Below are 27,890 nucleotides of genomic sequence, written 5' to 3' on the forward strand. Positions count from 1 at the left end.
TAATTGTTTTAGTAGAAACTCTAAAGGATTTCAGTCCAAAACCTAAAATATTGTGCACTTTGAAGACAAAAATCAAGAAAATTTACCGCTTAAAGAGCTACGCGAGCGCGCGACTGTTTTCTATCGGCGAATAGAAATCAGTGGGAGAACCAATCAGATTCGCGGATTTCCAATAGAACGCAGCTGAGTTTCTACTAATTTGAGATATTTAAGACATTAACTACGTCAACAAACGTCAACACAATGTGCTATATATCCTCCGTGCTGTCTGTTAACTTGCGCGCGCTCAATTGAAGGTATTCGTTAGCATCTACCCATGGGCAAATAGTAGATACTATATCAACTAATCGGAGCGCATGCTTTACTTCGGTTGTGCTACAAAAAATTATACTACGTCTACTCCATATTATTTCTACCCGTATTTCTCTGCTACACTGTTGAAGCTTGATATTTTGACCCTTTCTCCACACCTCTAGTCCATGTCAACAAAATCCTATTTAATGCGCTACCGTGACCGAGCAATACAATTATGCACAAAGCTCAATAAAGCTCAGCACTAGACGCATGTACCCAGTGCGGACCTAATTTTTGTTTTGTGTTTTTTTTGGCGCGCGCACACGCGCGGATTTCTGTCCCGGGTTTCATCAAGCCACCAACTTTAACCTACGATGCTCTAGTTTAGTTCTCTTGATAGTTGGCTTCCAGATCTGAAATTTGAGGATTCCCATCATTCTTTCTCTCAAGAACGCTAACCTCGAATAAGATATTCAGCACCCAAGGTACCTATTCTACGTCACAATGTTTTGACCCGCCCCAGTCCAGTCGTTGAATATACCAACGAAGCTTCACCTCTTTCTGAAAGTTGTGTACATTCAGTTGGGAAACTTTAGTGGCTGAGGTTTCTTTATTACCGTAAATTTTAACCAATTTCTATTTCATTCTTGTTTTCTGAGATCTTTATTGAATTGGAATTCATTATTTAAGTTATTGGCAGTACAAAGTATAAATACATAATCGATACACACAAAATTAGCATATCTATAGTTTACACAGGACCGGTTCCAAACGGATTCGGTCCGAAAATCGGACCGGATAGGCCTTCTGGAACCGGACCGGAATTGATCCAAAACTCGCCCTGCTATTTTGTTGGTGCAGTATTGGATCAGTTTCGGTCCGGTTCAAGAACGGTCCCGTTTAAACACCTGGATCGGTTCCAAATAGTTCCGTGTAAACAGAATCCGATCCGATCTGTTTCGGAACGGTTCTGGTCCGGTCCCGTGTAAACGTAGCCTTAGTATATCGTCACCCATGATAATCTACAGTTTTGTTTGTATCATAATAACTTAAAAATAAAATGCTGTAATCACAGGTGTGACTTTTATCAGTTATAATAATACATCATCAGATAAGTCCATTTCACAGTAAAATAAGTCAAAATATAATCCAAGAGTATTTGGTCAGTAAAAAATACGAATGAAAAATATACCCCATATGAAATATTGCTTCAGCGAAAATAATTTTCACAATTATCTACTTCTCTTAAATAACGTTACGATATTTGTGCCAGAAATTTTATGAACAAGAATAAGACAATAATTACTCCACATAAAAATCTCATTTTTCCCACAAGATCTCTCAATAATTCTCTACTATTCTCTACTGCTGTCCTATCCATCTAAAAATTTAATACACTTGTTACACACAAAAAAACACAAATTTCCCTTAATCCACACTACTTAATATATTAAATATTTCACTTGCTTGATAAAACTGGAAGTGTTTCCAAACATTTTTTGCATTATTTTCAGCAAATGTGTTACAAAAAGGTCATATACATGGCACAAACATACATGTACATGTAGTATAATTTTTAAGAAAGATCCATTCATGTGATATGGTTTTCCGAAACTGTTTATTGTGATCTGACACAGTACGAATGTAAAATTAGTTTTGTTACCCTCGCCACCAAATCAAACGCATAATTTCCCGTACACACTAACTACCTATCAGCCTCATTAAAAGTCTTGTGAGATGCAAGATGAACACTGTTGAATCCATTTGTGTGTGAAAATCACAAAAAATATATATATATATATCTTTTAAAACATCAATATATTCCGTGCACTAATTTCAGTCGATCGATTAGTTCTTGTTTCTCATTCTCAGGAAGAAATGCAGCTCTTGCAGCGTTGAATGTCTGGAAACAAATGAAAAGAGAAATGTTATTGAATGACATGTTGTATATGACTTACAGGAAATTAAGTGACTTGTCTAATGGATGTCTCAAAACTGTAAGCAATCGTATAGCAGAGAAAATTAGTGAAGCCACAAAGCGCGTTATATTAAAAAAAAAAACAATCAAAACTCAAAACAAACAAACAAACGTGCAGCCGCAAGCGTGCAAACATGTAACCAATTACAGGCGCGCAAAAACGTGTAACCGTTGGCAAGCGCGGAAAACATGTAACGGGTGCAAAGCGCAAAGGAGGTAGGTATGCAAAAAGCGGCAACACATGTTACCAATGCCAAACAAATTACAGCATAAAAAGTGCGACGTACGGATTTTTATTCATCACGATTTGAAAAAACTTTAGAAACCTTACTCGTTCGCTTCACCCACTTGTTCGTTTTTCCAAAGTTTTGCAACACGTGAATAAAAATCCGTACGTCGCACTTTCTATGATGTAATCTATATTTACAGTTACCACTCTAACATATAAATAGTATTGGCCATTACCGCTCTAATATATGGGGAACTACTGTAGCATGCATTTAATTATAACTCACCGCTCGCGTTAGTTCTGCTGGGCTCAGCCCAATCTGATTAAAAGCAACACCTTGTTCAAGATCTATTTTAGTTTGACATATGAGAGGATCATCAGAGTTGATAGAGAAATTCGCTCCATCTTCTACGAACCTTGAAAACACAAAAAACAGAAAGTAAATCTATGTATTAATTTTATAACGTCAATTAATTAAAGAGGAACCTGTCCTCTTACAAAAAGTGCCAGCTTATAGTGTTTGTATGTGACTGTGACCATGCGAAGTGTCCTTATGAGTGGTGTCCGGAGTTTATGGAAGAGTAAAAAATGTGGTGTTTGTATGTGGCTGCATAAGGACCACTCATGAGAGTTGTCTGCCTATTGGAGGTAAAATGTAGTGTTTGTATGTGGCTGCATAAGGACCAGAAAAAATGTACACTCATGAGAGTTGCCTGCCTATTGGAGGTAAAATGTAGTGTTTGTATGTGGTTGGGGACCACTTGACAAAGTGTCCACTTAGAGGAGGTGTTTGTATGTGGCTGGGAACGATGAAAAGGTGTCTTCTTATGGGAGGAGGGTCTATAAAATTGTCAAGAAGGATCAGGAGGGACTATTAAATTGTCAAACACTTTTATCTTGACCCTCTGCCTCGGGAGATTGGGAGACCACTTCCTGTGTATTTGACACATAACCTTCACCTTTACCTCCACCCGTGGGAGGTGTGTGTTAGGAGGGATCAACAGTATTTCTACTCTTGATGCCACTGAAAGCTGTCAGACACGTCGCTAAGCAACAAAAGAAATCCTTATGTTACAACATTTTTTTTGACGGTTTTATTTTCAATGTTGTTACAAATATCGTGTAATACCTATACTACTGTTACATTTTCAATATTACATCAATACCAGTACCAATACAAATTACAGTCCTATATGTATTACAAGTTTATCATAATTAATAATTGTTACAAGTAAATTACAAATTCTGATTGCAAACAACTAATGAATTAATGCCAGTAGACAATCTAAGGTCTACTGGCATGCCCTTATTGGACCATCCCAAGGGAAAGATGCTGTCAACATTGGGAGCTAGATCATTTTCAGTAGCAGCCCCGTAACTCTGGAATGGCCTACCTGTGGAGCTTCGTCAAGCAACATCACTTGACTGTTTTAAATCTCGACTTAAAACTTATCTCTTTAAGAAGTACTTTTATAATTTATAACTTTATTTTATTTTCATGGTGATGTAATTTTTAATTTTCTCTTAAATATGCAAAGCGCTATTGATCAGAATATGGAAATATGCGCTATATAAATTAGCAAATTATTATTATTATTATTAACAAAAAAAGAAACCCGTCACACGAAAACACACAAACACAATAGGTACATAGATATATATATTTATCTATCTATATAAAGAGAACAAGGCTAAACAATACCAATATCTATAGAAATTTAGCAAGAATTGCTTCCCATCTTTTCCTGAAACTTGCAAACGTCCCATTTTTGTTTGCTATATACTTCTCGGTTTCAAACTTATTTTTTAACTTTTCTAAGAAGTTTTCTGAGAATTATAAGATAGTTTATAATATCGGTCAATTTAAATAAAACCTTATGTTACAACATGCTTTCACATACCTTTTAAGTGGATGAGATTTGAAACACGGCTTGACAGCCCCTGTTAGTATACTTGAAGTTGGACACACCTGACAGTGAAAGAAATTAACGTATGTTAATAAATTGTATAGCGCGTTTTCACTTAATGAGTGTCAAAAGTAATTCGCATTTGCACTGGTTTTGTGAACTTTGCCAACTGCAGGTTAAAAGAGAAACTCGCGCCACTTTCTAAACCAGTCACAAGTAAAACCAAAACCAATCCTGACTTGCTCATGCACGTTTTCCTGTGTTTTGCGCTAGCTACAATATTTGCATCAAGTTTTTAAAAACTAAATTGTTTGTGTCGTGATTATTGGCCAGAGTACGTACTTGGGTTTTGGTTTTATGACACTCAATGATATTGAAAACTTCTCTTACTGATAATCATGAAATAGTAATAATAACGGTTCAATAGCAGTTTTTCCACAAAGGGGTAAATCTTCAACTGCTAACTAACTAAAATAAAAACAAGTGAGCCAGAAAATTAACAAAAATGTGAAGCCAACGAAAGATAAAGTCAGCAATTATGAAATTTGCATATTCAATGCTAACAGCCATTTAGTGTACTTCAATTTGCTCACCTCCAGGTGAATCCCCTCATCGATCACTCTCTTGTAGAGTGCAATGTCTTCCAGCACATGGTATCCATGACCTATTCTCTCAGCGTGAAGAATATCTAATGCCTGAAAACAATCACAATGAATCTTTGAGTCACATGTGCTGTGAAAATTGTGCGGTTCAGAAGGAAGGCCATTGGAATTTGGAGGAGAGACGAGGTTTTAAAATCTAAAGTTTTTTGAAGAAGCAAAACCAGAATTTCCAGTGAGATTGGAGGAAGGGGGGGGGAGGGGTAGGTTTAACCAAAAGTCTTACCATGGGAGAGATATGTATACTTCCTGGGGAGAAGGGGATAGCCTGCAAGGGACAAGCATCTCAATGTAGCGTGAGAAGCGATACTCTTGACTTAGTTGAACCATTATTATAACACGACTCAAACTTGAAATCAGCTGCTGCACTGAGTGGTGAGCCACCTAGTTGATCCTTTTTTTTTATTCTCATCACCTATCTGCTTAACAATGTATTGACAATGTAAGGAGAAAATAGATTTTAACTTCTTACTTCTTTTACACTGGCAGCTGGAGCAGCCTCCCCAGCATGAACTGTTCTGTGTATGTTCAGTCTTCTGGCTTCCTACAACAAGACAACATCATCTGCATTCTTATTACAACACACTAGATTTTGAGACAGCATCACACAACATTGGGTACCAAAGGTTCACAAATGTCTGATCGTCTGTTTGATCATTCCAAGTTGTCCATTTGACCATTTTCAGACCATCTGACTGACTGACTGACTGACTGACTGACTGACTGACTGACTGACTGACTGACTGACTGACTGACTGACTGACCATAAGAGACTTGGGATCACTATAATATTAGTAAATTAAGTCACCTGAAGAGTGTTAACTATTTTTCTCAAAATGTTCCAAAGAAACAAAATTATTACACAAACTGCTAAAGAGATGGAACCAAACCTTAAAAGCAAAAACATGTCCTTTCATGGCTGGAATCTCGCCAAGCGATTCATCACCTGCGAGATCAATTCCGACAACTCCATCATTTGCAAACTCCTGACAGAGGGAAAGGATTTCTAATGACCAATCTAAGGAAAAGAGAATACAAATTAATTACAGATGTGATGTGACCAGTATCTTGTGGAAGGGGACAGGGGGTGGGAGTCCCAGAGTATAGGGGTGGGAGGGGTAGAGGAGGTGGGAGAAATGAGGGGGAGGAGTGGGATATCCAAGGTGGCTGGAACTGGGAGAAATTGAGAAAAATTTTGCAACATTTCATAATATTTTGCAATAGAAAAAGCACAAAGAGGCAGGTACCACTAATGAAAGGAGTGAAAGTTCACCTGAATGCAATCTGTTTTAATCTTCTTGAATTTTGCCCAGCCATGCCCCTTTTTGGCCTTTTCATGTTGTTTTTTTAGTTCTTCTACAGTTTTAAGCCATTATTGTGATATTTCAGTTAATTCTATGATCAACCAGTTGGTCAGAGCCGAAATTGTCTAAAATTGTGTAACATAGCCCCTTTAACGGGAAAGGCAGCACTTCACCACAGAATTAATACATGCTGGAACGCTGGTGGATGCTGGGTCTTATTGGCAGCCCTAACCTTCTTTCAAGAATAAAGTAAAACATTTTTTTACCAGGTGCGTGTCTCATACAGCAGAGAATGGAACGTGCTATAACTCCAAAATCGCGCTCTCCTTTTTTAAGACCTCTATTCACAGCTTCTACTATATCTCTTGGTGAAACGCCATTTTCCTCCAGTTGATCGGCATCTGTTGTACATAGCAAGTGAGGGCTGTAACGAACTTCAAAGTACATTACACCTGAAGATGACTGGTCCTCACAAAATTCATAAGCAATTCTTTCAACTGCTGCAGTATCATCACTGAAAACAAATGATAATTGTAATAAATGATACAGAAAAGCACACTTTAAAATCTAGGTGCCACTTATAGAGGAAATATATCTTGCCATGATTTGCAATGACTTGAACTGAACAGTGAGCTTTAACCTATATCTCAGTTGCTATAGGCATATATAGTTGGTCTCCTCCACAAACTATGCTATAGGCAACTGTATGACCCACAATGCTATACCTGCCAACTCTCACGCCTGCGAGTTGAAAACTTCGATCTCACGCCAACTCATGCTTACGAACCAAACCACAAACGACACACTTTCCAAAATATGTAAACTCAAACCATTGTAAGAAAAGAAAACTCCATGTAAAATGAGTAAATGGCAATACTTTCCCCGAAATCTCAGAGTTTTGACAAAAAAGCGTTGGAATGAGGTTGTGTTTAAAAAACATGTCCATGCACTGAGATCAGGATATGTTCGGAACTTCTTCGGAATACTTTGGACATTATTGTATTGTCTTCGGAAATCCTGGCACTCTCAGGATAAAAATCTCACGCCTTTGATCCAGAAAAAGTTGGCAGTGGGATCGAAGGTTATCAGTGAGAAAATGTCTGTTATGTAAAGGCCTAGCTAGCAAAAACAGTCGCCTCTCATTGCTTCCTGACTACTTTGTGCATGACGTGAAATGACGTGATGTAAATCTGTCCGAATCTGGTCATGAACCCTGATTGATCAGTTATATATATATATATAGTAGTTTATTTACATAATGTTAATTCATAATTTATAATCATTACACGAACAGGAAAAAACAGATGTTTTTGCGGACTTAAAGTTGACCTGAAGAAAGATGGTAAATGATGATAAATTGTATTACTAAATTCAATTTTAGTACTTACACAATAACAGGTAAGAAAATATGGAAACATCCTAAAAAGCCTCTCAGAGATAATGGTTTATCCAAACTGACAGACACAAGATCTTGTAAATGTTCCTCATCATAAGCAGGTAACTTGAAGTGTTTCTTCCTGCAATTAAAAAGTTTAACCACAGCTGGTATCTCACAAGATAATCTAGCAATTACTGACAAAACCCTTATTAAGTGGGCACATTTGGGGAAATGGTAAGCGACTGCTTAATAGGAGTTAGTCAGAAATTAGCAAAGGGCGTGTTTGAAACCACTTAATAGAGGTAGTTGCTAAATAAGGGTTTTATTTTATTTAAAGTATTAAAACCAGCCATAATTTTGCGTCTTCGATTTATAGGGGCGGCTGGTGGCTGCTTAACAGGGGTGTGACTGTAAAGTCAATCAAGCCTCAAAGGTTTTTAGATAAAAACATGGGTCTTGTAAACATTGACAAAACACATTCAAAAGAGCTAGGGGTGCTTTATATTAGAAAGGGGACAGTCTTATGGGAAAGTAAAAAAGTAAAGTCTGCTTCGAGCCTAGTGGCCCATACAGGCCGGAGCTTATCCCGATTTCCGTAGCATTAAGCGACTAGGAGTATTGCTACTCCCCCCTGGATGGGATGCTAGTTCATCGCAGGGTCACCCCCCAGCAGTAAATTCGCCGATACCCATTTATACACCTGGGTGGAGAATGGCACTGTGAGAGCAAAGTGTCTTGCCCAAGAACACAACGCAGCGCCCCGGCCAGGCCTCGAACCCAGGCCATTCGACTCGGAGGCGAGTGCGCTAACCATTAGGCCACCGCGCCTCCCGCAGTCTTATGGGAAGGAGAGCCCTAAATTTATCAATCATGATGGAACCTACAATCATGGAAACACTGGGAACTATATTAAATGAGTAACTTCAATGATAGATTTGGCAAAAGTAGCATTTGTCCCCCCCCCCCCAATCAAGTATTGGTATTCATACTTGGCCAAGTCAATAATGGTCTGTATCCTCACAGCACCATCAAGGTGAACATGAAGCTCTACCTGGAAATTAAGAATAAAATTATAAGAAAAAATGCAGACAAATGTAGTAAAGAATTAATAATAACAATAATTCATCCGTCTGGCTCCTGAGTCTTGATTAATATTTTAACTAGGGGTGTCAAATGTATAATGCAACACTTTATGAGACTGATATCTTTTCTGGGAGCCCGAGACCTTTTCAGCCTTGCAAAAGAAATGGAGCCTCCAAGAAGGCGTTAAATTTATTTATTTTGCCACACAAACAAAAAATATAATTATGAAAAAAATAGATAATACAAAATCAATATACAAGATAATAATTGATACACAGGACTACAATATAATATAAAATTAGAAACAAAATGGCGAGGGAACCTAATAAAAAACCACGGGGCTTGTAAGCTTAGGTTCCCTCACAAGAAAAACAGATGACTAGTTAAGGTACTGAAGTAATGACAAGATTTGATAGAAGACGGAGTTAATAGTTATCAATAATATATGTTTTAAGTTTTCTTTTAAAAGATGCCAGTGATGAAGAGCTTGAAATTTCAGGTGGAAGTGGATTAAAAAATTTAGGACCTTGAAAAGAAAAAAGAAAAATTAAAGAAAAATTTGAGATGACAGACCCCTGAAATTTGGCTAAAATTTTGTGAGACACATTTTTCCAGGGACCATTCACCACCCCTTTAACTATTATATTATCAGTAGGCATATACCACACCTGTAGGCTTTTGTACATATACCACATGGGGTGCTCGTTGGGCTGTAAGGGGCCAGGGATGGACACTCTTGGATTTGACTTATGCATAATATTAAAATAATATTAAAAAGTGTGTGCACGTGGAGGGGGAGTACTTCCCATGTTCCCTTTCCATACCTTTTACTCTCATTTTACACCTTTTTTTCTGTGCTATTTATTTTGCAAAATAATACAAAATTTTATGACATTTTCCTAATTTTTATTGGTTTTTGCCACCTTGGGAATAATTCCACCTCCTGCCCTCTCTTCTTAAGGAGACTAAAGCTAATTATTATAAAACCAATATTGACTCAAACTCTGGCAACCCTCGTGCAATCTGGAAAACATTAAATGAATTAATGGGTCGTAATGCCAAAAGCAGCGGTATTAATAGCATTAAGATTGATAGTGTTGCAGTCACCGACTCTCAACAAATTTGTGAGCTAATGAACTCTCATTTCACTTCTGTTGGAACTAAGCTTGTTTCATCGTTGTCCAACTCTGATTATAGCTTTGTTGACTATCTAAAGTCAGTTGACTGTGATTTTAAATTAAAGTCCATTACAGCTAAGTGCGTTTTCGACCTAATAAACAAATTAGATGTTGCCAAGGCAACTGGATTAGATGGCATAACAAGTAAATTATTAAAGGAGGCTGCTCCTGTAATATCGCATTCTTTATGCTTAATTTTCAATGCTTCTATAACGAGTGGTATCTTCCCTGATCAGTGGAAGTATGCTAAAGTCTCCCCAATACATAAGAAAGATAACACTGATGATCTCAACAATTATAGACCTATATCGGTCATTTCTGTTATTGCTAAGCTTTTTGAAAGAATCATCTATAATCAGCTACCGGTATATGACTACCTTAAGGTAAATTCCCTTTTATCAAATTGCCAGTCTGGGTTTCGTTCCCTGTATTCTACTCTTACTTCGTTATTAGATGCTACTAATGAATGGTTCTTCTGATCAATATTGACAATGGTCTCTTAAACTCTGTTGTCTTTCTTGATTTAGCCAAGGCATTTGACACAGTTGACCACAGCATTTTGCTTGCCAAATTAGAGATGTATGGTATCTCTGGAACAGCACATCAATGGTTTCATTCATATCTTTCTAATCGCAAGCAAAAATGCTACTTAAATGGCTGTCTATCAGAGTTCTCAGATATCCCTTGTGGTGTTCCTCAAGGATCTATCCTCGGCCCTCTGTTGTTTTTATTATACATCAATGATTTACCCAAATGCTTAAATTTCTCAGCCCCAAGAATGTTTGCAGATGACACTAATTTAACCATTTCTGGTAAAAATTATTTTGAATTACAGAATGGTACAAATCATGATTTGGAAAATATTAGACAGTGGCTCTTAGCAAACAAACTGAGTTTAAACACCACTAAAACAGAATTTTTAATTATTGGCTCTAATTACAATCTTGCCAACCTAGGCTATTCTCCTGAGATCAGGTTAGGTGATACAAGTATAAAACGTGTCTACTCTGCTAAATCTCTTGGTGTTTATATCGATGATCGTTTATCATGGTCCACTCATATTAACCATGTGGCAAAAAAGGTCTCATCTGCAATCAGGGGCTTGAGACAAATAAGGCAATTCGTTAATGATGATACTCTTATAACTATTTATAATTCCCTTATCCAGCCATCTTTTGACTATTGTGATTTGGTATGGGATAATTTATCTAAAGGTCTAGCAACCAGATTACAAAAATTACAGAATAGGGCTGGTAGGGTTATTTTAAGGGCTACCTATGATGTAAGCTCAAAGGATGTTTTAAAGGAACTTGGGTGGTCTGATCTAAAAACCCGAAGAGCTAAGCATAAGGCCACTCAAATGTTTAAAATTTCTACTGGTGAAGCCCCATCCTATTTAACTGACAGATTTTGCAAAGTCGAGGCAAGAAATCCTTACAACATTAGGAACAGTGAATTAAATATTAATTTACCATTACCGAAAACTGATTTTTTAAAAAAAAGTTTTCTTTATGCTGGTCCTAAATTGTGGAATTCCTTGCCTAATTCAATTAAGTCAGCTAAATCTCTTGCAGCCTTTAAAAGAGGACTGGAAGATATTGACTTTGATATGTTACTATCTTCTTATTGATAGCTTGTCCCACTCTAATATTTATGTGTTATTTAACTCTATTTAAATTTTTAAATCTCACTCGGCTTTCATGAAAACCAATGTAATTGATGGAATTCCGAGGTTAAATAAAGTATCACTCACTCACTCACTCTTGCATCCCTACTCTGCACCCCTATTTTCCCAGGCTCCCCCCCCCCACCCAGTACTTTTCAATAGTCTCCATTATCAGGATTACAAACCTGAACTTACTTGTTATTCAAATTAGCCAACCATTAAACAAAATAATACTTTGTGATCTCTAGTGCACATTAACAACAACACTCCGCTATTAATTTATAGATGTTTCGCCTTATCTCGGCACCAGAACATTAACTGGCGTAATTTATTCTGAGAAACATGAGATTTTAGAGTTACGTGCGTGTCACGTCGCCAATATCTTTGCTTTTGTTTATAGAGTAAAACGATATTTTATGGTTTACAGATTGCTCACATAAACATATAGGCAAGCTTAATACTACGACTTACTCGTCTTAGTGAGTGAGGAAGGTTTCTTGTACTAGAATCAGAGTTAAAAAACAAATAATTCGACTGAAATCACATGCAAAGACTGTTCAAAGACAGCTCAGCTAATTCGCCGGCAACATGGAAAATCAAGGTCACACAAAATACGCACTTACTTTTGACTTAGGTACTTTTAGCGCCATCACTCTCCACCATACAGATCTTTCTAACTACAAAGAACTACTGTTCCAATGTATAAATTTGTCATTTTCCGGCTTATTACTGCAAAACTTCGATCGGCACCACAGAGGTTGGCCAAGGTCAGTTGTCGTACCCAGCGCCCACTCGTACTTTGTTCCACTGGCCTGGAGGGGGAGGGGTGGTGGGCGTGATTAGGGCTGGGGTGGGGGTTGGGGGTACACTTAGTGTACACTGGGAATGCGAATCTTTTAGCCGAATGGAACAAGAAGTTCATGAGGCAAAACGATATTGAAATATTTCATTTTTAATATTTATGAGTCATTTGTAAATAATTGTATATATTTTATAACTTTTTGCTCATTTTTAAATAAATTTTAATCAATATCTAAACCTTTCACTCATAGTAGCTAATAGTACTTACGTTTCCTCATTCATGCGTCCGCAAATATTTTAAAGTTTGAAGAATATTTTTTCTTTGTGGCTCACCTGTAAACTAGCTGGTGTGTTCCCCGAACTTTGCTGGTTATATCTGCGGGGCGCATCGAAATCATAGCTAAGTGTAATGATCACATTAAACGTTGTATTGTATTGTATTGCAGTTGTATGATTGTATGATGGCCCGAACCACCGTGGTTTTTCAATGTCACAAAATGTGTATCTGGTTAAATTTTAAGTTGCTAATTTTCTTGCAAAAGTTGTTAAAATTCCTTGTACACAGCTGGAGTCGTTTATTTAAAAAACAAATCCATTAAATTCCGAGAAATCAAACTCTAAATACCCTACAACAAAGAATTAAAGTGAAAGTGACCTGATATAGCGGAAGCTCCGGTGACTGAACCGTGTCACCGGAAGTCATAAACTTTTCTGTTTCTCCTCTGACTGTTGCTCTTGCAAAGAAGCAGCAATGTTAGCCATTGCCATCCAGTCCCCATAAGACATAGAAGGAGTTTCCACAACATGTGGGATGAATTTCTGAACTCGATCCAGAATAGGATGCGCGATATCTGTACCTTCAACAAGTCCTAGCTTGTCCTTTTGGTAATAGAGGGGCGTTCCTCGGAGCAACATCAACGGGAAGGCTACCAGCGATCCATCCGTTTTCTCCTGGATCTTTTGAATGGTTTGTTGAAAGCTCGTCACGGTCTGCAAAGGCAGGCCAAAAATAAGACTGATTTCGTGTTTGATCTTGCGCTGATGAACAAGCGCCAACTTTTCTATAACTTTCTTAGCTAAGCTGTGCGGATTGGCGTTTCTGACGCGTTCGATGTACAACAGTTCCATTGCGTCCAATGTTTGCACGCCAAATTCCAAAACTACTTCAGCTCCTGTGGTTCTGCTCAGCGATTCTACTTGATCTAAAAATGCAGGGGTGACCCTCTCAGGACGGCACTGCAGACTAATTTTCCCTGAAAATCTAAGCCGCTCTAATAAATCAAGCACCATGTATCCGTTCGTTGTATTGAACGTCGGATCCAATACAGCCAAGTCTCTGACGTGATTATCAACAAACCATTCAATCTCCGATATTATACGATCTTTCTGTGAGTGCTGAATTTTTGTCCAGCTTTTATTTTGAGACGATGAAGAGGCTGGGTCTCTATGTTGGCAAAATGAGCAACTGTATGGACAGCCTCGAGTTGTCTCCCACCTCATGAAGTACTGAGGTTGGAGGGTGCCATCCAAGAAAGGGGAAGCGAGCTCGGACAGTGTGGTAGAAGTGTGAAGACCCTTGTCTTGGGAGTTCGCTAAGTGGACTCCTAGGATATCTTCCTTTCCTTCTGCTAATTCTGACACAGCGTGTTCTGCATACCCACGGATGAACACATCTACTTCTGGATAGTATTTCTCTAACTGGCCTTTCTCGATGTACGAGACCTGAGGACCTGCCATAACAACTCGACCACGATAATTGTACTTTTTCAGCTCCTTAAGGATTGTCTTGAGAAAAGGCTCGTTCCAGACAAAGCCACCAAACATGAGATCATATTTCGAGTCGTTGTACTGTCTCCAAATGGTATCAAGGATGTTTCTTGCTAACGAATACACCTGCGTTTCTTCTGCAATGTTATAACTATGAGCATTGTATTCGATTTTCTTCTGCTTTAAATGACTCACAATACTCGCTACTCCAAGCGATAGTCTTGGATCTTTCGGTCGAATATGATCCAGACTAATCAAAATTGGAATTTTGGATCGTAGCATTTTGATTTTGTTTTCCTTGAAACGAAATGAACTTTTATAGTACCAAGAAAACTGTTTATTTTTATGGCGTCATATAAACTCGTTTCTCGGAAAAAGCGGAAGTCACGTGCTGCAGGCAACTTTTCCCATGCCCGTCTCCGAGGAGTTCTCCAAGGTCCACCAACCTCGTCCCCAGGATTTCAAAATCATCGCGGAGAATACCATGATATTACTTCTCCGATCCACCCCCTTACCCCAATGTGCAGTTCAAATAGTATGAACCAGCAGGAGACTCGACTCGAACATATGCAGCGAACAAAACCAAGAGAAAATAAGGGTTGACAAAACTGAATGTTGTCTTTGACTGAGACGCGGTCAGCTGGATGTTTCTTGAGTATACTGGTTTGTTGGACAGTTAAGGTCAGGTTAGATTTCCTTATCAGTTTCTAATTTGTTACTCCAAGTGCAAATTGTGGCTGGCATCGTAGGCACGAGAGTCCATTATATATAGTGAAAACTTTTTGCAGCTTTCTATAGTTGGTGCCAGTATTGCGGCGCGTGTACGAAACTCAGTGAAAACCCGACGCTTATTGTAATTTCTGTCAGTCTTATTGCTCATGAACAGAAGGCAAAATTGATGATATTATTTTCACTGTATTTTCCCCTTGCCAGCTAGCTTCAGAGAGTAACGCAACCTGAAGGTGTGTTGGCAAGATTGTACCTTTAAATCGAGGCATGTACTTAAACCCGAAACAACGAAACGAAACCACTGAAACTAAACCGCTGAAACAACCGAAACGGCCCAAACGAGCGAAATGAAACAAAATTAATCACCGAAGCAAGCAAACCTTTACCCTTTGGATCGATAATCAATACCGGAATTTTAATTTAAATCGTAACCTTCATCATTCTGTGTTCCTTGAAGCGAATCGTTTATCAGTGTCATGTGTTTCTCGGAAAAAATGGAAGCGTTTTAAAACCGCGATCTCGTCCCCGGTCCGGTGGTTTGTGGCTTGGATAAATACTGATAGGTAACTCGTTTAGTAAAGTAAAGAAGGAGGTAGTATGCCTACCTTCTCTTGTTGTTCTATCGTCGCTCAACGCATTAATTAATTATTATAACTGAATAGCAGATCGATAGAGTAAAACTTGGCCCGGTATGAAATTTTCAATACTCTTTCAGTTACATTATAGGAAACGTGGGCACTTTCTTTTCCCCAGCCCCACCATGTCTCCCCTACCCCCACCAGCACCAGCACCACCACCATCCCCATGTGAGTTAAGTACGTAGTATAAACCAGCAGGAGACTCGACTAGAACATATGCAGCAAACAAACTGAATGGTGTCTTTGAAGACGCGGTCGGCTGGATGTTTCTGAAGTATACTGGGTTTGTCGGACAGTTAAAGTCAGGTTAGATTTCCTTATCAGTTTCTAATTTGTCACTTCAAGTGTAAATTATAGCTGACACGCGAGAGTCTATTACAATGAAATATTGTTGGAGCTTGTTCCAATTGTAAGCTAAGTTACGTTTCAATAAGTTCAGGAGTTAAGGCCACTGTAGCGACGTGTGTACGTAACTCATTGAGGGGCCCTTTTAGGATTAGATTCCGACAGGCGACACGGCTCTGAAACGGCGACATGAAAGAACTGAAATGACGACGAACGACAAGAAAGCTGTCGTGAAATTACGACAGCGACGAACTGAGATATAAGCAAATTAAAGTGGACGGCGACATTGACTCTTTTTTTAATTAGACATGATTGAATGGTATTGTCTTGTTAAGACATTTTGCAACGAAAAATCGCAATCAAGTTTTCCCGGAAAACACGCATAGAATCGGATGTGCAGTTTCAAGGTACCAAAGTTTGGGTTTGTTTCAAGTTTTGCAATTTCAAATCACTGGAGCATTTATTAACTATCAATGTAGCGTATTATTTATTCATAAATATAAAGAAAAAGAATATTCCAGAATATTAGAAGAGAAGAATACTTAAGGTCGCGGGGGACACCTTAGGCTCATCATTATGCATTTATTTAAAGCGTATGCACGAAGTACAACGACTGACATCGACAACTTTACGAGATATTTATGACTGGATAAAAATATGGGCGCGTGCGCGTGATTTGTAAAAAATTCCTGTTTCTTTGATATATTAACCAATTTAAACAACACTTAGCGATATACGTTCATATAGATTGTAGGAAGTCTTTGAGCTTATTTTCATTTTAATTTGAATATTTCTGCAACTCAGAGTAACTGTCACAAAATATTCGGCATAAACAATCGTGTCCTATTAAAAACGCATTGTTCTCGCCGTAAAAGCGTGGAATATAATTACCATAATTACATCTCTCCTTGGCAAAATGATCGTATTTAGGTCGGGACACCTTCGGAAATCTCAAACTTTTGACTTTTCCGACAATTTTGTGGCAGAGAATACAGCACGGATACAGAACTTCATGACTTGCCACTGCAGATAGATAAACTATGAATACTGTAGTGTGTCATAACAGAAGCGGAATTTTAAAAGAGCGCTTTTAGAAAGAGGTAGAAGACATTAAATTCAAATTTGCGCACTTAAACCGCCGTAATTTGCTGGCAAACTTTAAATTTAAAAATCCGCTTCTGTTATGACACTCTAGAGGTATTGACTGATTAGTTTTTGACAAGATCCCAGTGTGCTGTCTTCTACTCGTTCCGCAAACTCTGCCACAAAATCATGTTTTTCCCAATTGGCACTCACGAGGCTATAACATCGACGTTAAATGCAATCTACCAGATAAAAGACGACATTCACAATCTTTCATCAATTCTTTATGTCTCTGTAAAATTTGAGCTTAATCGCACCCATAACAGCTGAGAAATATGCGTTTTAAAAGATGCAGGTCAAGCAAAATTTCCCTTCATGAATTTATTCATGCAGTTGGTATCCCCCGCGACCTTAAATAAGGGTAAATGGGTAAATCACTTCACGTTTTCCCACCCTTGAGTCCTGACTAAACCAACAGGAAGGTAAGCATTCAGTCTAACTGCGGGCCTGTAGCACGAAAGACATCGTCAAATAATGAAACGCGGGTGTTTGATTGACCTCGTAGCTTTGTGTACAAACGGAAATTTTCGCTTCAACGCGTTTCAAAATAAAATGGGTTTTTCCAAACTTCGTTTTTTCCGTCGACCACAAAAATATGGCTCGGAGCCTGTATTGTGTTCATTGTGGATCTTAATATTCCCATCAACAACCAACTGCAATCTGGTACAGTAAATAAATCCTTTATTAAACCTGAGGTCAATTTGATAGTAAAGTTTCATGTGAATAACAGTTCTGCATCTACAGTTTGAATTCAGTGGGATTTTTTCATGCATCATCCTAAACTTAAGATCTAGATGCCAAAATAATCTGCACATCGGTTAATAACCCAGTGAAAAACTAAGCTGATTTAGGCAGAAAACTAATTAATCATGCAAAAATTCTGCCTCTTGTTGATCTCAGCATTTATTAAATTTCTCTTACGTATTTGATGGTAATAAGACAATATAAATCTAATGGTTTTCCCATGATTCAATGTACGTCTGCTTGAAATTTATTGATATTGTTAAGAGAAATGAGACGTGGATCACTCTTGGAAGTTAAAAATGTTCGAACAGGGGGTAGCTATATAGTATAACCTCCCACCCAGGGGCGATCGCCCCTAAAAACGACTGAGGCTAGAGGTAGCTGGTAGCATCAATCTTAATAATATACATAAAAAAAATTCTCGAATCTGATTGGCTAAGAAAAATGAAGTTTTTAGCAAATCCGATGCAGAAATGAGTTAATTTAGTGCAGAAATAAGGAAATTCAGTGCAAAAAAGAGAAATAAACAGAGCATTTTGATTGGTTAATAAAAAAGGAACGCTTCCACGCGATCTGAATGGCGCGAAGTTTGGATCTGCACAGTGTTACGAGCAAAATTTAAATTTTAGGTTTTAAGGTTTTCTTTCCCGACCGAAACAATATACCGTTATAGAGGACCTGAAAACAGCTCTAAAAACAATAAAATTTAAAACTGAAAAGCACTGCTTTTTGGTTGTGTGTTTGGAATTAGTGGTTTCCCAAGAAGGGAATTGCTGACGAAACCGAAACTACGAGCCGACTGAGCAAAACTCGACAAGTGTCAGAAGAAGAAGTAACTCGGTGGTAAACATCCAGAAACTTTTATTCAGACAAGTCATTGAACTGTTTAGCTGGATTTTTCGGGTTAACAACTTTTAAAACATTAAGAAACCTGTTGTTTGACCTTATTTGACTGAACCAGTGATGATATTTGCAGAGTTTGAATAAATTATTTTTGTACGAGATTCGCCCATGTTGCTTTCTCGCAACTTTTTCATGAATATTATCAATAATAAGCACTTGATTTATCTCATGCAACTTGGGATAAATAAGCACTCGTAAATTTCAAAGACTAGTGGGCCTTTCAAAAATTTACTCGTGCCTATTTATCCCAAATTGCAGACTAAATCTTGTGATTACCTGCACAAATATGTATTCTTTTTTGTTTGCTTTTATTGACAGAAGTCCTAATAATTTGGTGCAGTTATGGATGGCTTGTTGGGATGGGTTGACGTAAGAAAGGTCGAGGGTAGTGAACTGTTTCTGTTCATGTATTGGTATCATCAGCCCCCATGGCCAGTTCCAAATAATCGTGTGTCACGCTCCAGCCGCAGGGAAAGGATGATACTAAATGAGCTGTTGAAGTAAGTTACAATCATGAATAGGCTTACATTTTGTAAAAAAAAAAAACATCAAAAGGCTTAGGATGTAAGATAGCTACAGCATAATTCGTGAACGCAGGTTAGAAATTATATAAATAAATAGACCCGCTATGCGCACGTGACTACCTCTTTACTAGTACTGTCTGTAATTCCTGATCTGCCTATTCCAGGATAACTGCTTTAGAAAACTCTCCGTGAAATCATGAGCTATATGATAAATGGATTTCGACTAACAAAAAGCAAATTAGTTCCACAAATGGGTAACCAAGCGTTTTGAACAGAGAGGTCTTGGATGCTAAAATATAGACAAGGAGTTCCAGTGCCCACTCCCCGAAAACAAACAGCATTTTCTTTGGGGGTGACCGGACTTTACCGGGGTTCGTCTGCAAGGCAAGCTAACTCTTACAAGTTTCATTTATTTTTTCGCCATATAGTGACGTTTCAATATTAAGAGAAGTAGCGAGTGAAGGAAATATATTTTTTCGGCTACATTCCAGAAACGTTACACGATCAGTCTGATGTCAAACTTGCACGCCCTGTGTAAACAATTATATAGAGCGTTTTCACGTTACGTCGTCAAAATTCTAAATTCGAAACTATTGAACCTACAAAGCTGTTCTTTCAGTATATTCTAGACATCAGTGTCACTAATTGCTGGAGAAAAGTTTGTGCCAGGAGAGTGCTTTGTTTTGGAGATAAAGGGTTTCGAAATTTGAGACAACCCAACTCAACGTGATCTCAAATGTTACAGAAAACAGTATTTCCGCACTTTTAAAATGCTTTCAGATATGCTTATAAGTTAAAAATGATAATCAAAGCATTTCGAAGTGCACCGCATGACTTTGGTATCAAAATCTTTCTTCTTGCAGACAGGTTTGGCCGCCATATTGGTGTACCAAAGTGGAACATGTACACCAGTATGGGGGTCTTATACAACGCTCTGTAATTTTCCAAAGTTTGTTTTCCCAATAACTTGGCTGCAATGAACACTTCCAGGTTAACATTTGAGGAATATATTCCTTTACACCTACTCCACAATCTTTGAGTTTGTTGATGTTTTTGACGCTCTATTCTATACATTATACTACTTGTGAGCAAACAAACATACACACGCATAGAATTGCAGCAACGGTAGAAGTTTTTCCTACCCAGTGTTTTCTAATTTGGCACTTCGCGCTATAACACCGAATGCAAATTAGTTTAGCATCCAGGACTTCTCGGTTCAATAAAGCCTTGGTTACCCATAAGTTGTGGAACTTATTCGAACGCGAAAAAGTAAAAGACGACATTATTTGTAAGAAATCTGCTTTTATTTAGTCGAAATTGACTTATTCTGTAGCTCATGGTGAAATTGTAATTAAACGATCCTCAAATTTGATTATATGGTATTGATAGTATGCATACAGCAGTCCAGTGATAATAGGGACTTTAAGATACCTGGACGGCTAACCTCGAGGACGGTAGAATTTCGCGAGGAGGACTGGGCTGATGTCGACGTCCTTGGCGGGAACTTCCAATGTTAAGAGCCAGCGTGTGTGAACGGAGGACGGCTTCGTTAGTGGATCAATAATTCCTTAGACCAAAACATTCGAAGAAAAACATTTGGCGCTTTTAGCTCAAAGTGTGGGACCAGAAAGCACTATTTTCATTCACAGGGTACAAATTCCAAGTGAAATTTTTGTAGAAACACAAGCAAGAAAGTTCATGATATCACGCACGTGGCTTCGCCGTCAGCGTTTATGCAAAGCACAGCAAATATATTCGCAACCGCAAATAAAACTTGACTTCTAAACTTTTTATCAGTACCAAACCAAGAATACCATAAAGGACCACCTAACAAAGTAACAGAATTAAAAAAAATAATGAGATTTTTAAACGAAATCTTACAAAAAGCACTCCCGTTCACTGGTGGACGGCAAAACTCTACTTCTCACGTCCTCGACAACAGCTGGACGGAGCTGGACGGCAATGTGCGTGGAGCGGGCATGCGCAATATAGGCTACACGCGAAAAATTACTTCCGGTCAGCCGTCCTCGAGGTCAGCCGTTCAGGTATCTTAAAGTCCCTAATAGGGACTCTGGACGGCTGACCTCGAGGACGGTAGAATTTCGCGAGGAGGACTGGGCCGATGTCGACGTTCAACAATCCTACATCAAGGATACTACCGATTTTATTAACTTTGTGAAAAAAACTAAGATACGCCAGAATACAATTCTATTATCTATGGATGTCACAAGCTTGTATACAAATATGCCACACGAGGAGGGAATAGAAACTGTATGCCAGGCATACGAAACGTTTCACAATAAAAAAACCCCTATCCCGACAAAATATCTCAGGGATAATCAATGTAAAAGGAAAAATAAATTTCCTTGTACTGCGTGGCACTTGTAAAAGTACAAAAATATACGTATAAAATTCTCACTTAATGAGTTTTAAGTGCCTAATAAATTTAAAGTTCCAGACGTTTCGGGCTTAGCCCTTCATCAGTGGAAAGTCAGGATTTCGGTTAAAAAACGCTCGCTTGCGCCATGAAAACAAATTTGAGTTCAAAGGCGCGCGCGCAATAAGAGCGCGCGACACCCTAAAGATAACGAAAATCTGAATTCAGACCATGTGGCTGACTGGTGCCCAGCTGGAAAATAAGGCGCATTTCCTGGCGCATTTCCTGGCGTTTGCGGAGTTTAGTTTATTTCCGCCACAGGGCATGACGCCCCGGACTTGTGCGTCTTGCAGGGCGTGTCCGTTTGCATTAAAATGCTCTGCGACAGGAAATCCCGGCAGGTTCTTCTCGATGCTGCTGCTCACCGAAGCGTTCTCTTAATGTCCGGCCTGTCTCGCCGATGTAGATGGCGATAACTATCTCCAAACCCACGGAACCGCAATGGGTACAAAAATGGCGGTTGCCTTTGCCAACATCTTTATGGAAAAATTTGAAACACAACTCATTCGCCAAAGCAATATCAAGCCAAGAGAATGGAGACGTTATATCGATGACATCTTCTCTTTGTGGGATCAAGATAAACAGGACATTTCTCTGTTTATTGAACAAGCAAACAAATTCCACCCTACGATAAAATTCACAGCTGAAATTTCAGAGAACGAATTAACTTTCCTCGACACAGTGGTATACAAAAGAGATAGATTTAAAACGGAATCTATGAATGAATGAATGACTTTATTAACGTGTCTAAAATGTTTAGCTGAGGGGAAAAGTCCCCTCTACTAATTGTGGACACCTGACTAAGAAAAAACTTTAAAAAACTTTAACCTATCATTATACAACTATTAATAATTTAAAGTTAAAATAAGTTAAAAAAGAAGCTATTTACATAATAAAAACGGGTAAAAAAAAGTAAATCTATTTATATGATAAAAAAAGACTATATACATGGCTAGCTATTTACATAATAAAAACAGGTAAAAAAGTAAATCTATTTATGTGATAAAAAAGACTATATACAGGGCTAGTATTAATAGTCACAGAGGCGGCAATTGCAACGTTCATTGTTTAAAAAGTTATTGAAGTCACGTTTCCGAATCGTTTTTTTAAATGTCTTAAGTGACTGGCAGTTTCTTTCATCCGTCGTCAGGTGGCCCCAGAGCTTCGGCCCCAGGTATCTAATAGAATGCTTTCCGTACGTAACTGTAGTGAAGCGGGGCATCGAAAAGTCTGATTGTCTCAGCTGGTAGGACGACTGATGAGGCTTAAATAGCTGACGGATCGGATTTGGACTAAGCCCATTTTTAACCTTATACATCAGTATGCATATATCTTGCAATCGCCTATTTTTTAAAGTAGGTAGTTCTGCCCTCTTTAGTAAAACTTCGTAGCTTGATCGATCATCTTTAAAAACTGCTCTTAATCCTCTTTCCTGTATCCTCTCCAATCTACGTGTATCACTTGCACGACAGAAATGCCAGACTAGATGACAAAATATTAAGTGAGGTAGGATAGCTGCTTTATAAAGCTGTAATTTGGCTTTTGTTGGGATAAGATTTTTTAGTCTCATAATGACTCCTATTCTTTGGCTCGCCTTTTTGCATACAGTAGTGATATGGTCTCTAAAACTTAGTTTATCATCTATTGTTACTCCCAAAAGATTCAGGCTGTTCGATGGACTGATTTCAGTATTTTTTATCTTAATCACATCTGTGTGATACTGGTTGGCACCATTGCTACAGATGTTCATAGTCTGATACTTTTTGAGATTTCCTTCCAATAAGTTGGAGTCGTACCACTCGGTAGCGAGAGCAGCGCTTTCCTTTAATTTTGTGGTGACAGAATGTAAGTCTGCCCCCATTTCGTAGATCTGGTGGTCATCAGCATACATCGATAGGGATGAGGTTATATTATGCGTCATATCGTTTTGGAAAATATTCCAAAGAAGGGGTCCCAGTGCGGATCCTTGCGGACATCCTCGACTTGTACATCTAAACGAGCTTGTAAGGGATCCTATTCTCACCCGATTGTATCGATCACATAGGTAGCTACGCAATAGGTTCTGATATCCTAGACATCAGAACCCACTATAAGCCGACTGAAACCTTTCAGTATACACATTACACCTCGTGTCACCCGCCGGGTGTTAAAAGAGGTTTCATTAAAGGCGAAGCAATAAGACTCCTTAGAACAAACTCTTCAGAAAAAACATTTGAAGAGTGTCTCTCTAACTTCAAATCGCGCCTAAGAGCGCGTGGCTATCCACAAACCTTTATAGAGAGATCACTAGCGGAGGTGAACTTTGCCGGAAGAAAGTCGGCTCTCAAACAAAATAAAAAGACTCACAAGAAAATATTGCCATTTGTCACTACATATCACCCATCAGTGCGCGACCTTAAACAAATATTAATGGAAAACTGGGGTTTAATACAAAATCAGCCATTGCTGAAAAAAATCTACACAAAGCCTGCAATTATATCATATAAGAGGGGTAAATCCCTCAAAGATACGCTCGTTAGAGCGAAACTTTGACCCAAGGCTCAAATGCGTCGCGATTAAAGGTCACGGAGTTTATTCCTGTTTATTCTAACGATAAGACATGTTAAGAGCCGGCGTGTGTGAACGGAGGACGGCTTCGTTAGTGGATCAATAATTCCTTTGCCCAAAACATGCGAAGAAAAACATTTGGCGCTTCTAGCCCAAAGTCTGGGACCAGAAAGCACTATTTTCATTCACAGGGTACAAATTCCAAGTGAAATTTTTGTAGAAACACAAGCAAGAAAGTTCATAATTTCACGCGCGTGGCTTCGCCATCAGCGTTTATGCAAAGCACAGCAAATATATTCGCAACCGCAAATAAAACGTGACTTCTTAACTTTTTATCAGTAACAAAAAGCACTCCCGTTCACTGATGGACGGCAAAACTCTACTTCTCACGTCCCCGACATCAGCTGGACGGGGCTGGACGGCAATGTGCGTGGAGCGGGCATGCGCAATATAGGCTACACGCGAAAAATTACTTCCGGTCAGCCGTCCGCGAGTTCAGTCGTCCAGGTATCTTAAAGTGTTTTGTTCGCTGAACACATTATTCATTTAGCCCTGTACCCAGTGTGCAGTAGGTGAAATGGTTGAAAATTTAAGTGATTAAGACACCCCATTTAAGGCCTTGAGGATGACACTCAGGTGTCACGGCTTCCTATAGGGATGCCCTGTTCTCAAAAGAAGCTAAGGGGCTTCAAACGCAGTATATGTTTGTATGAATTAGATTGTATCGGGACAAATATCATCACGAGAGACATGACGTATAAAGAGTCAGTCTGTGGGAAGGCCAAACCCTGCCACGCCTCTACGGTTGATTAAGAACCCTGTTAACGTTGATATTTTTTTTTATTTTACTCTCGATTTTAGTCAGTGTTAGCTGTTACATACTAATACTAAATAATATGATTGTTTAAATAAAGTTTTATTGTTATTGTTATTGTTATACTAATGCACTTTCCTTGTCCCTCTTAGTGAGCTACTAAATGACCCACTGATAACAGTTCAGTACCTCAAGTTAAGGCCGAACAAAAGCAGTACCAAAGTATCACACCCCCAAGGTTCTTACCGCATCGACTCTCAAACCCCCTACGCTTACTATGACCACACTCGTGACATTGCCAATCTTCAGTATCAATTTACCAATAGAAAGACGAATCGCCAGGATACTTATGCTAACACTGTTATAAAATACAAACCAAGTATAGTAGTACCTGCTGACCTGTCTTATCAACTTATTAATGAAAGAGCCGTTGAAATTGATGACCCTGAATATGGATTCACAAATGCAGATATCAAAAGGTTGTTTCACGCTGCAATGCAGCAAAGTGCAGAGCACCAAAGCATCAATCGGATGTGTTGGGTGATTATATCATTGGACCCGCAAAAAAAGAAAAACCCATCTTGGCGTTATCGTTCAAAGTGCGCTATTATGGAATTAAAGACGAGTCTGAGCGGAGTTCGAGGCGTCGAACAGTATATCACACAAGTGGAAAACATTTTCAAGAATGGAGGGAATTCAGAAGATCCAAACATAATTTTTCCAATGCCAGTAAGTGCCTCTAACTCAAGTGCTTTAAGAAAAGCCACAACCAGAGGTGCAGAAACTGTTTTGAAGGAAATATCTTTAGATGGCCTTCGCGTTGTTGGATTGCTGCGTGCAGCTGAAATAAGATTTCGAAAGAGTGATTATTTTGGTGCCCTCTGTGAAGTTGTAGCTGCAGCTGCATCCATGGTTCCATTCTATGTCTTCTATGGCAGAGCTATTTCCTTTACAATCACAACTGGCCTGCTATATAGAGATATCAGTGCTAGGGATGAGTTTTCTCAGAGGTCTGAACTTGGAACAGAAGCATAATACCTGGAATGGCGAGGGAAAATAGGTGAACGGATACTTGTTTGCAATTGCCTAGTCAGACTGTACAGACTTGTTCACGTAATTATTTCTTCTTGACGATCGCCTGTCCAAACAATTTTTTATAGTAGTTCCTTAGTATTGCACTGCACAGTCTTATTGCGCATAATTGCACGAGTGGTTAGCACAGTGCGCAATTAAAATATGGCAGTTTTCTCTCTCCTCCGCAGAGGCCTCTTTCGTGTTTCGAACGGGCTGGGAAATGGGGAGAGGAACGGGAAGAGGTGAAAAGTAAGTGCGCGGAGACTGGAGAGAATCGAAACGAAAGCGCGCGGGGTCGTCTCCCGCGATCCCCCAACTTTTCATTTTTCGTGTTTTTCGCCTTCCTCCCCCCGTGTTTTTCGCCTTCCCCCACTAAAGGAGCCTCTGCGGAGGAGAGAGGCAGTTTTTACTTTATGGCTGGAGTTGGCCAATGCATGTTAAGAGGGGTTAATCGTTATTTTCGCATAAACGCGGAGTATGTTGACCTATCTGGATTTCTCTTGTGTTTTGAATTGAGCAAAACTTTTTTTTCTGAATAATAAACATGGACCAATCACCAGTGAAGAAAATAAAACAATAATCGGGAACTGAATTTAGCAGACCTTAGCGGGCAATCGTAAATATATTGATGATGTTATAAGGAATTATTGCACGTATACAAAAGGTGCTGTTGCTCCCAAACGAGTATGGGAACCACCCATTTTGATTTCAAACTTTAAGATTCTATAAGATAAAGAACAAATGGGGAAAGTATGAAAAAAGTCTTGGGAAGGTTCTATTTCAAAGAATTAAATGCTTTAATACTTGTAAATGAATAGTTAGTTAGTTCTTATCAGTTAGCATTTTAACTGAACTTAGTATTTTTTAATACCTTATAATAGGTACACTGTAACACGATCCCACAAGCGAAAGCTTTAATTTTTTCACGTATAAATAAAGGTTTTGTATTGCAATTTTTACTTTATCTCCGATGTGATACTCTCTCTTTCTGTGAGCGCTGAATTTTTGTCCAGCTTTTTATTTAGCGACGATGAGGAGGCTGGGTCTCTATGCTGGCAAAATGAGCAACTGTAAGGACAGCCTCGAGTTGTCTCCCAGCGCATGAAGTCCTGAGGTTGGAGGGTGCCATCCAAGAAAGGGGAAGCGAGCTCGGACAGTGTGGTAGAAGTGTGAAGACCCTTGTCTTGGGATCTCGCTAAGTGGACTCCCAGGATATCTTCCTTCCCTTCTGCTAATTCTGACACAGCGTGTTCTGCATACCCACGGATGAACACATCTACTTCTGGATAGTATTTCTCTAACTGGCCTTTCTCGACGTACGAGACCTGAGGACCTGCCATAACAACTCGACCGCGGAAATTGTATTTTTTCAGCTCCTTAAGGATTGTCTTGAGAAAAGGCTCGTTCCAGACAAAACCAACCAAACATGAGATCATATTTCGAGTCGTTGTACTGTCTCCAGATGGTATCGAGGATGTTTCTTGCTAGCGAATACACCTGCGTTTCTTCTGCAATGTTATAAGTATGAGCATTGTATTCGATTTTCTTCTGCTTTAAATGACTCACAATACTCGCTACTCCCAGAGATAGTCTTGGATCTTTCGGTCGAATATGATCCAGACTAATCAAAATTGGAATTTTGGATCGTAGCATTTTGATTTTGTTTTCCTTGAAGCGAAATGAACTTGTAATATTTCCTAGAAAACTGTTTATTTTTATGGCGTCATATAATTTCGTTTCTCGGAAAA

At 38.8% G+C, this 27,890-nt stretch overlaps 4 protein-coding genes across 6 annotated transcripts; 2 read left to right on the forward strand and 2 right to left on the reverse strand.

Annotated features, from left to right (window-relative positions):
- Nucleotides 1–1,875: 1,875 nt before the first annotated feature.
- LOC144665173 (adenosine deaminase-like) lies at nucleotides 1,876–12,442 on the reverse strand. Its single transcript, XM_078526344.1, has 10 exons — nucleotides 12,300–12,442; nucleotides 8,739–8,800; nucleotides 7,760–7,888; nucleotides 6,638–6,885; nucleotides 5,958–6,085; nucleotides 5,540–5,611; nucleotides 5,002–5,103; nucleotides 4,403–4,470; nucleotides 2,788–2,917; nucleotides 1,876–2,197 (listed from the first exon to the last, which is right to left on the reverse strand). The coding sequence occupies exons 1-10, from the start codon at nucleotides 12,324–12,326 to the stop codon at nucleotides 2,108–2,110; spliced, it is 1,056 nt and encodes a 351-aa protein (XP_078382470.1). The 5' UTR covers nucleotides 12,327–12,442; the 3' UTR covers nucleotides 1,876–2,107.
- A 734-nt stretch (nucleotides 12,443–13,176) lies between these two features.
- On the reverse strand, nucleotides 13,177–14,526 carry LOC144665062 (cobalamin-dependent radical SAM methyltransferase TokK-like). The gene has a single exon (XM_078526240.1). It carries the CDS (start codon nucleotides 14,524–14,526, stop codon nucleotides 13,177–13,179), a length of 1,350 nt encoding a protein of 449 aa, XP_078382366.1.
- A 194-nt stretch (nucleotides 14,527–14,720) lies between these two features.
- On the forward strand, nucleotides 14,721–27,106 carry LOC144665545 (uncharacterized). Of its 3 annotated transcripts, none has more exons than XM_078526785.1 (3): nucleotides 14,721–14,930; nucleotides 19,065–19,246; nucleotides 25,221–27,106. In XM_078526785.1, the coding sequence occupies exons 2-3, from the start codon at nucleotides 19,089–19,091 to the stop codon at nucleotides 26,101–26,103; spliced, it is 1,041 nt and encodes a 346-aa protein (XP_078382911.1). In that variant the 5' UTR covers nucleotides 14,721–14,930; nucleotides 19,065–19,088; the 3' UTR covers nucleotides 26,104–27,106. The 3 variants fall into 3 exon arrangements, with proteins under 3 accessions (XP_078382911.1, XP_078382912.1, XP_078382910.1); XM_078526786.1 differs by having other exon boundaries at nucleotides 14,721–14,925; XM_078526784.1 differs by lacking the exon at nucleotides 14,721–14,930 and adding an exon at nucleotides 15,724–15,917.
- LOC144666035 (uncharacterized) lies at nucleotides 22,161–24,334 on the forward strand. The gene is made up of 2 exons (XM_078527390.1): nucleotides 22,161–22,423; nucleotides 23,774–24,334. Exons 1-2 carry the CDS (start codon nucleotides 22,161–22,163, stop codon nucleotides 24,237–24,239), a joined length of 729 nt encoding a protein of 242 aa, XP_078383516.1. The 3' UTR covers nucleotides 24,240–24,334.
- Nucleotides 27,107–27,890: the final 784 nt, after the last annotated feature.

Source organism: Oculina patagonica, chromosome 9 (assembly GCF_052425735.1).
Source record: "Oculina patagonica isolate OP01 chromosome 9, crgOcupat, whole genome shotgun sequence".
Classification (NCBI taxonomy): Eukaryota; Metazoa; Cnidaria; class Anthozoa; order Scleractinia; family Oculinidae; genus Oculina; species Oculina patagonica.

Coding starts and splice junctions, on each gene's coding strand:
- LOC144665173 (XM_078526344.1), bottom strand. CDS start 12,326: ATGGCGCTAAAAGTACCTAAGTCAAAA. Junction 7,889..8,738: donor ACCATTATTGACTTGGCCAA/GTATGAATACCA, acceptor TTTTAATTGCAG/GAAGAAACACTTCAAGTTAC. Junction 2,918..4,402: donor AAATCTCATCCACTTAAAAG/GTATGTGAAAGC, acceptor TGTGTTTTCAAG/GTTCGTAGAAGATGGAGCGA.
- LOC144665062 (XM_078526240.1), bottom strand. CDS start 14,526: ATGCTACGATCCAAAATTCCAATTTTGATTAGTCTGGATCATATTCGA.
- LOC144665545 (XM_078526785.1), top strand. CDS start 19,089: ATGGATGGCTTGTTGGGATGGGTTGACGTAAGAAAGGTCGAGGGTAGT. Junction 19,247..25,220: donor ATACTAAATGAGCTGTTGAA/GTAAGTTACAAT, acceptor TGTCCCTCTTAG/TGAGCTACTAAATGACCCAC.
- LOC144666035 (XM_078527390.1), top strand. CDS start 22,161: ATGGCGGTTGCCTTTGCCAACATCTTTATGGAAAAATTTGAAACACAA. Junction 22,424..23,773: donor GATAGATTTAAAACGGAATC/TATGAATGAATG, acceptor AATAGGTTCTGA/TATCCTAGACATCAGAACCC.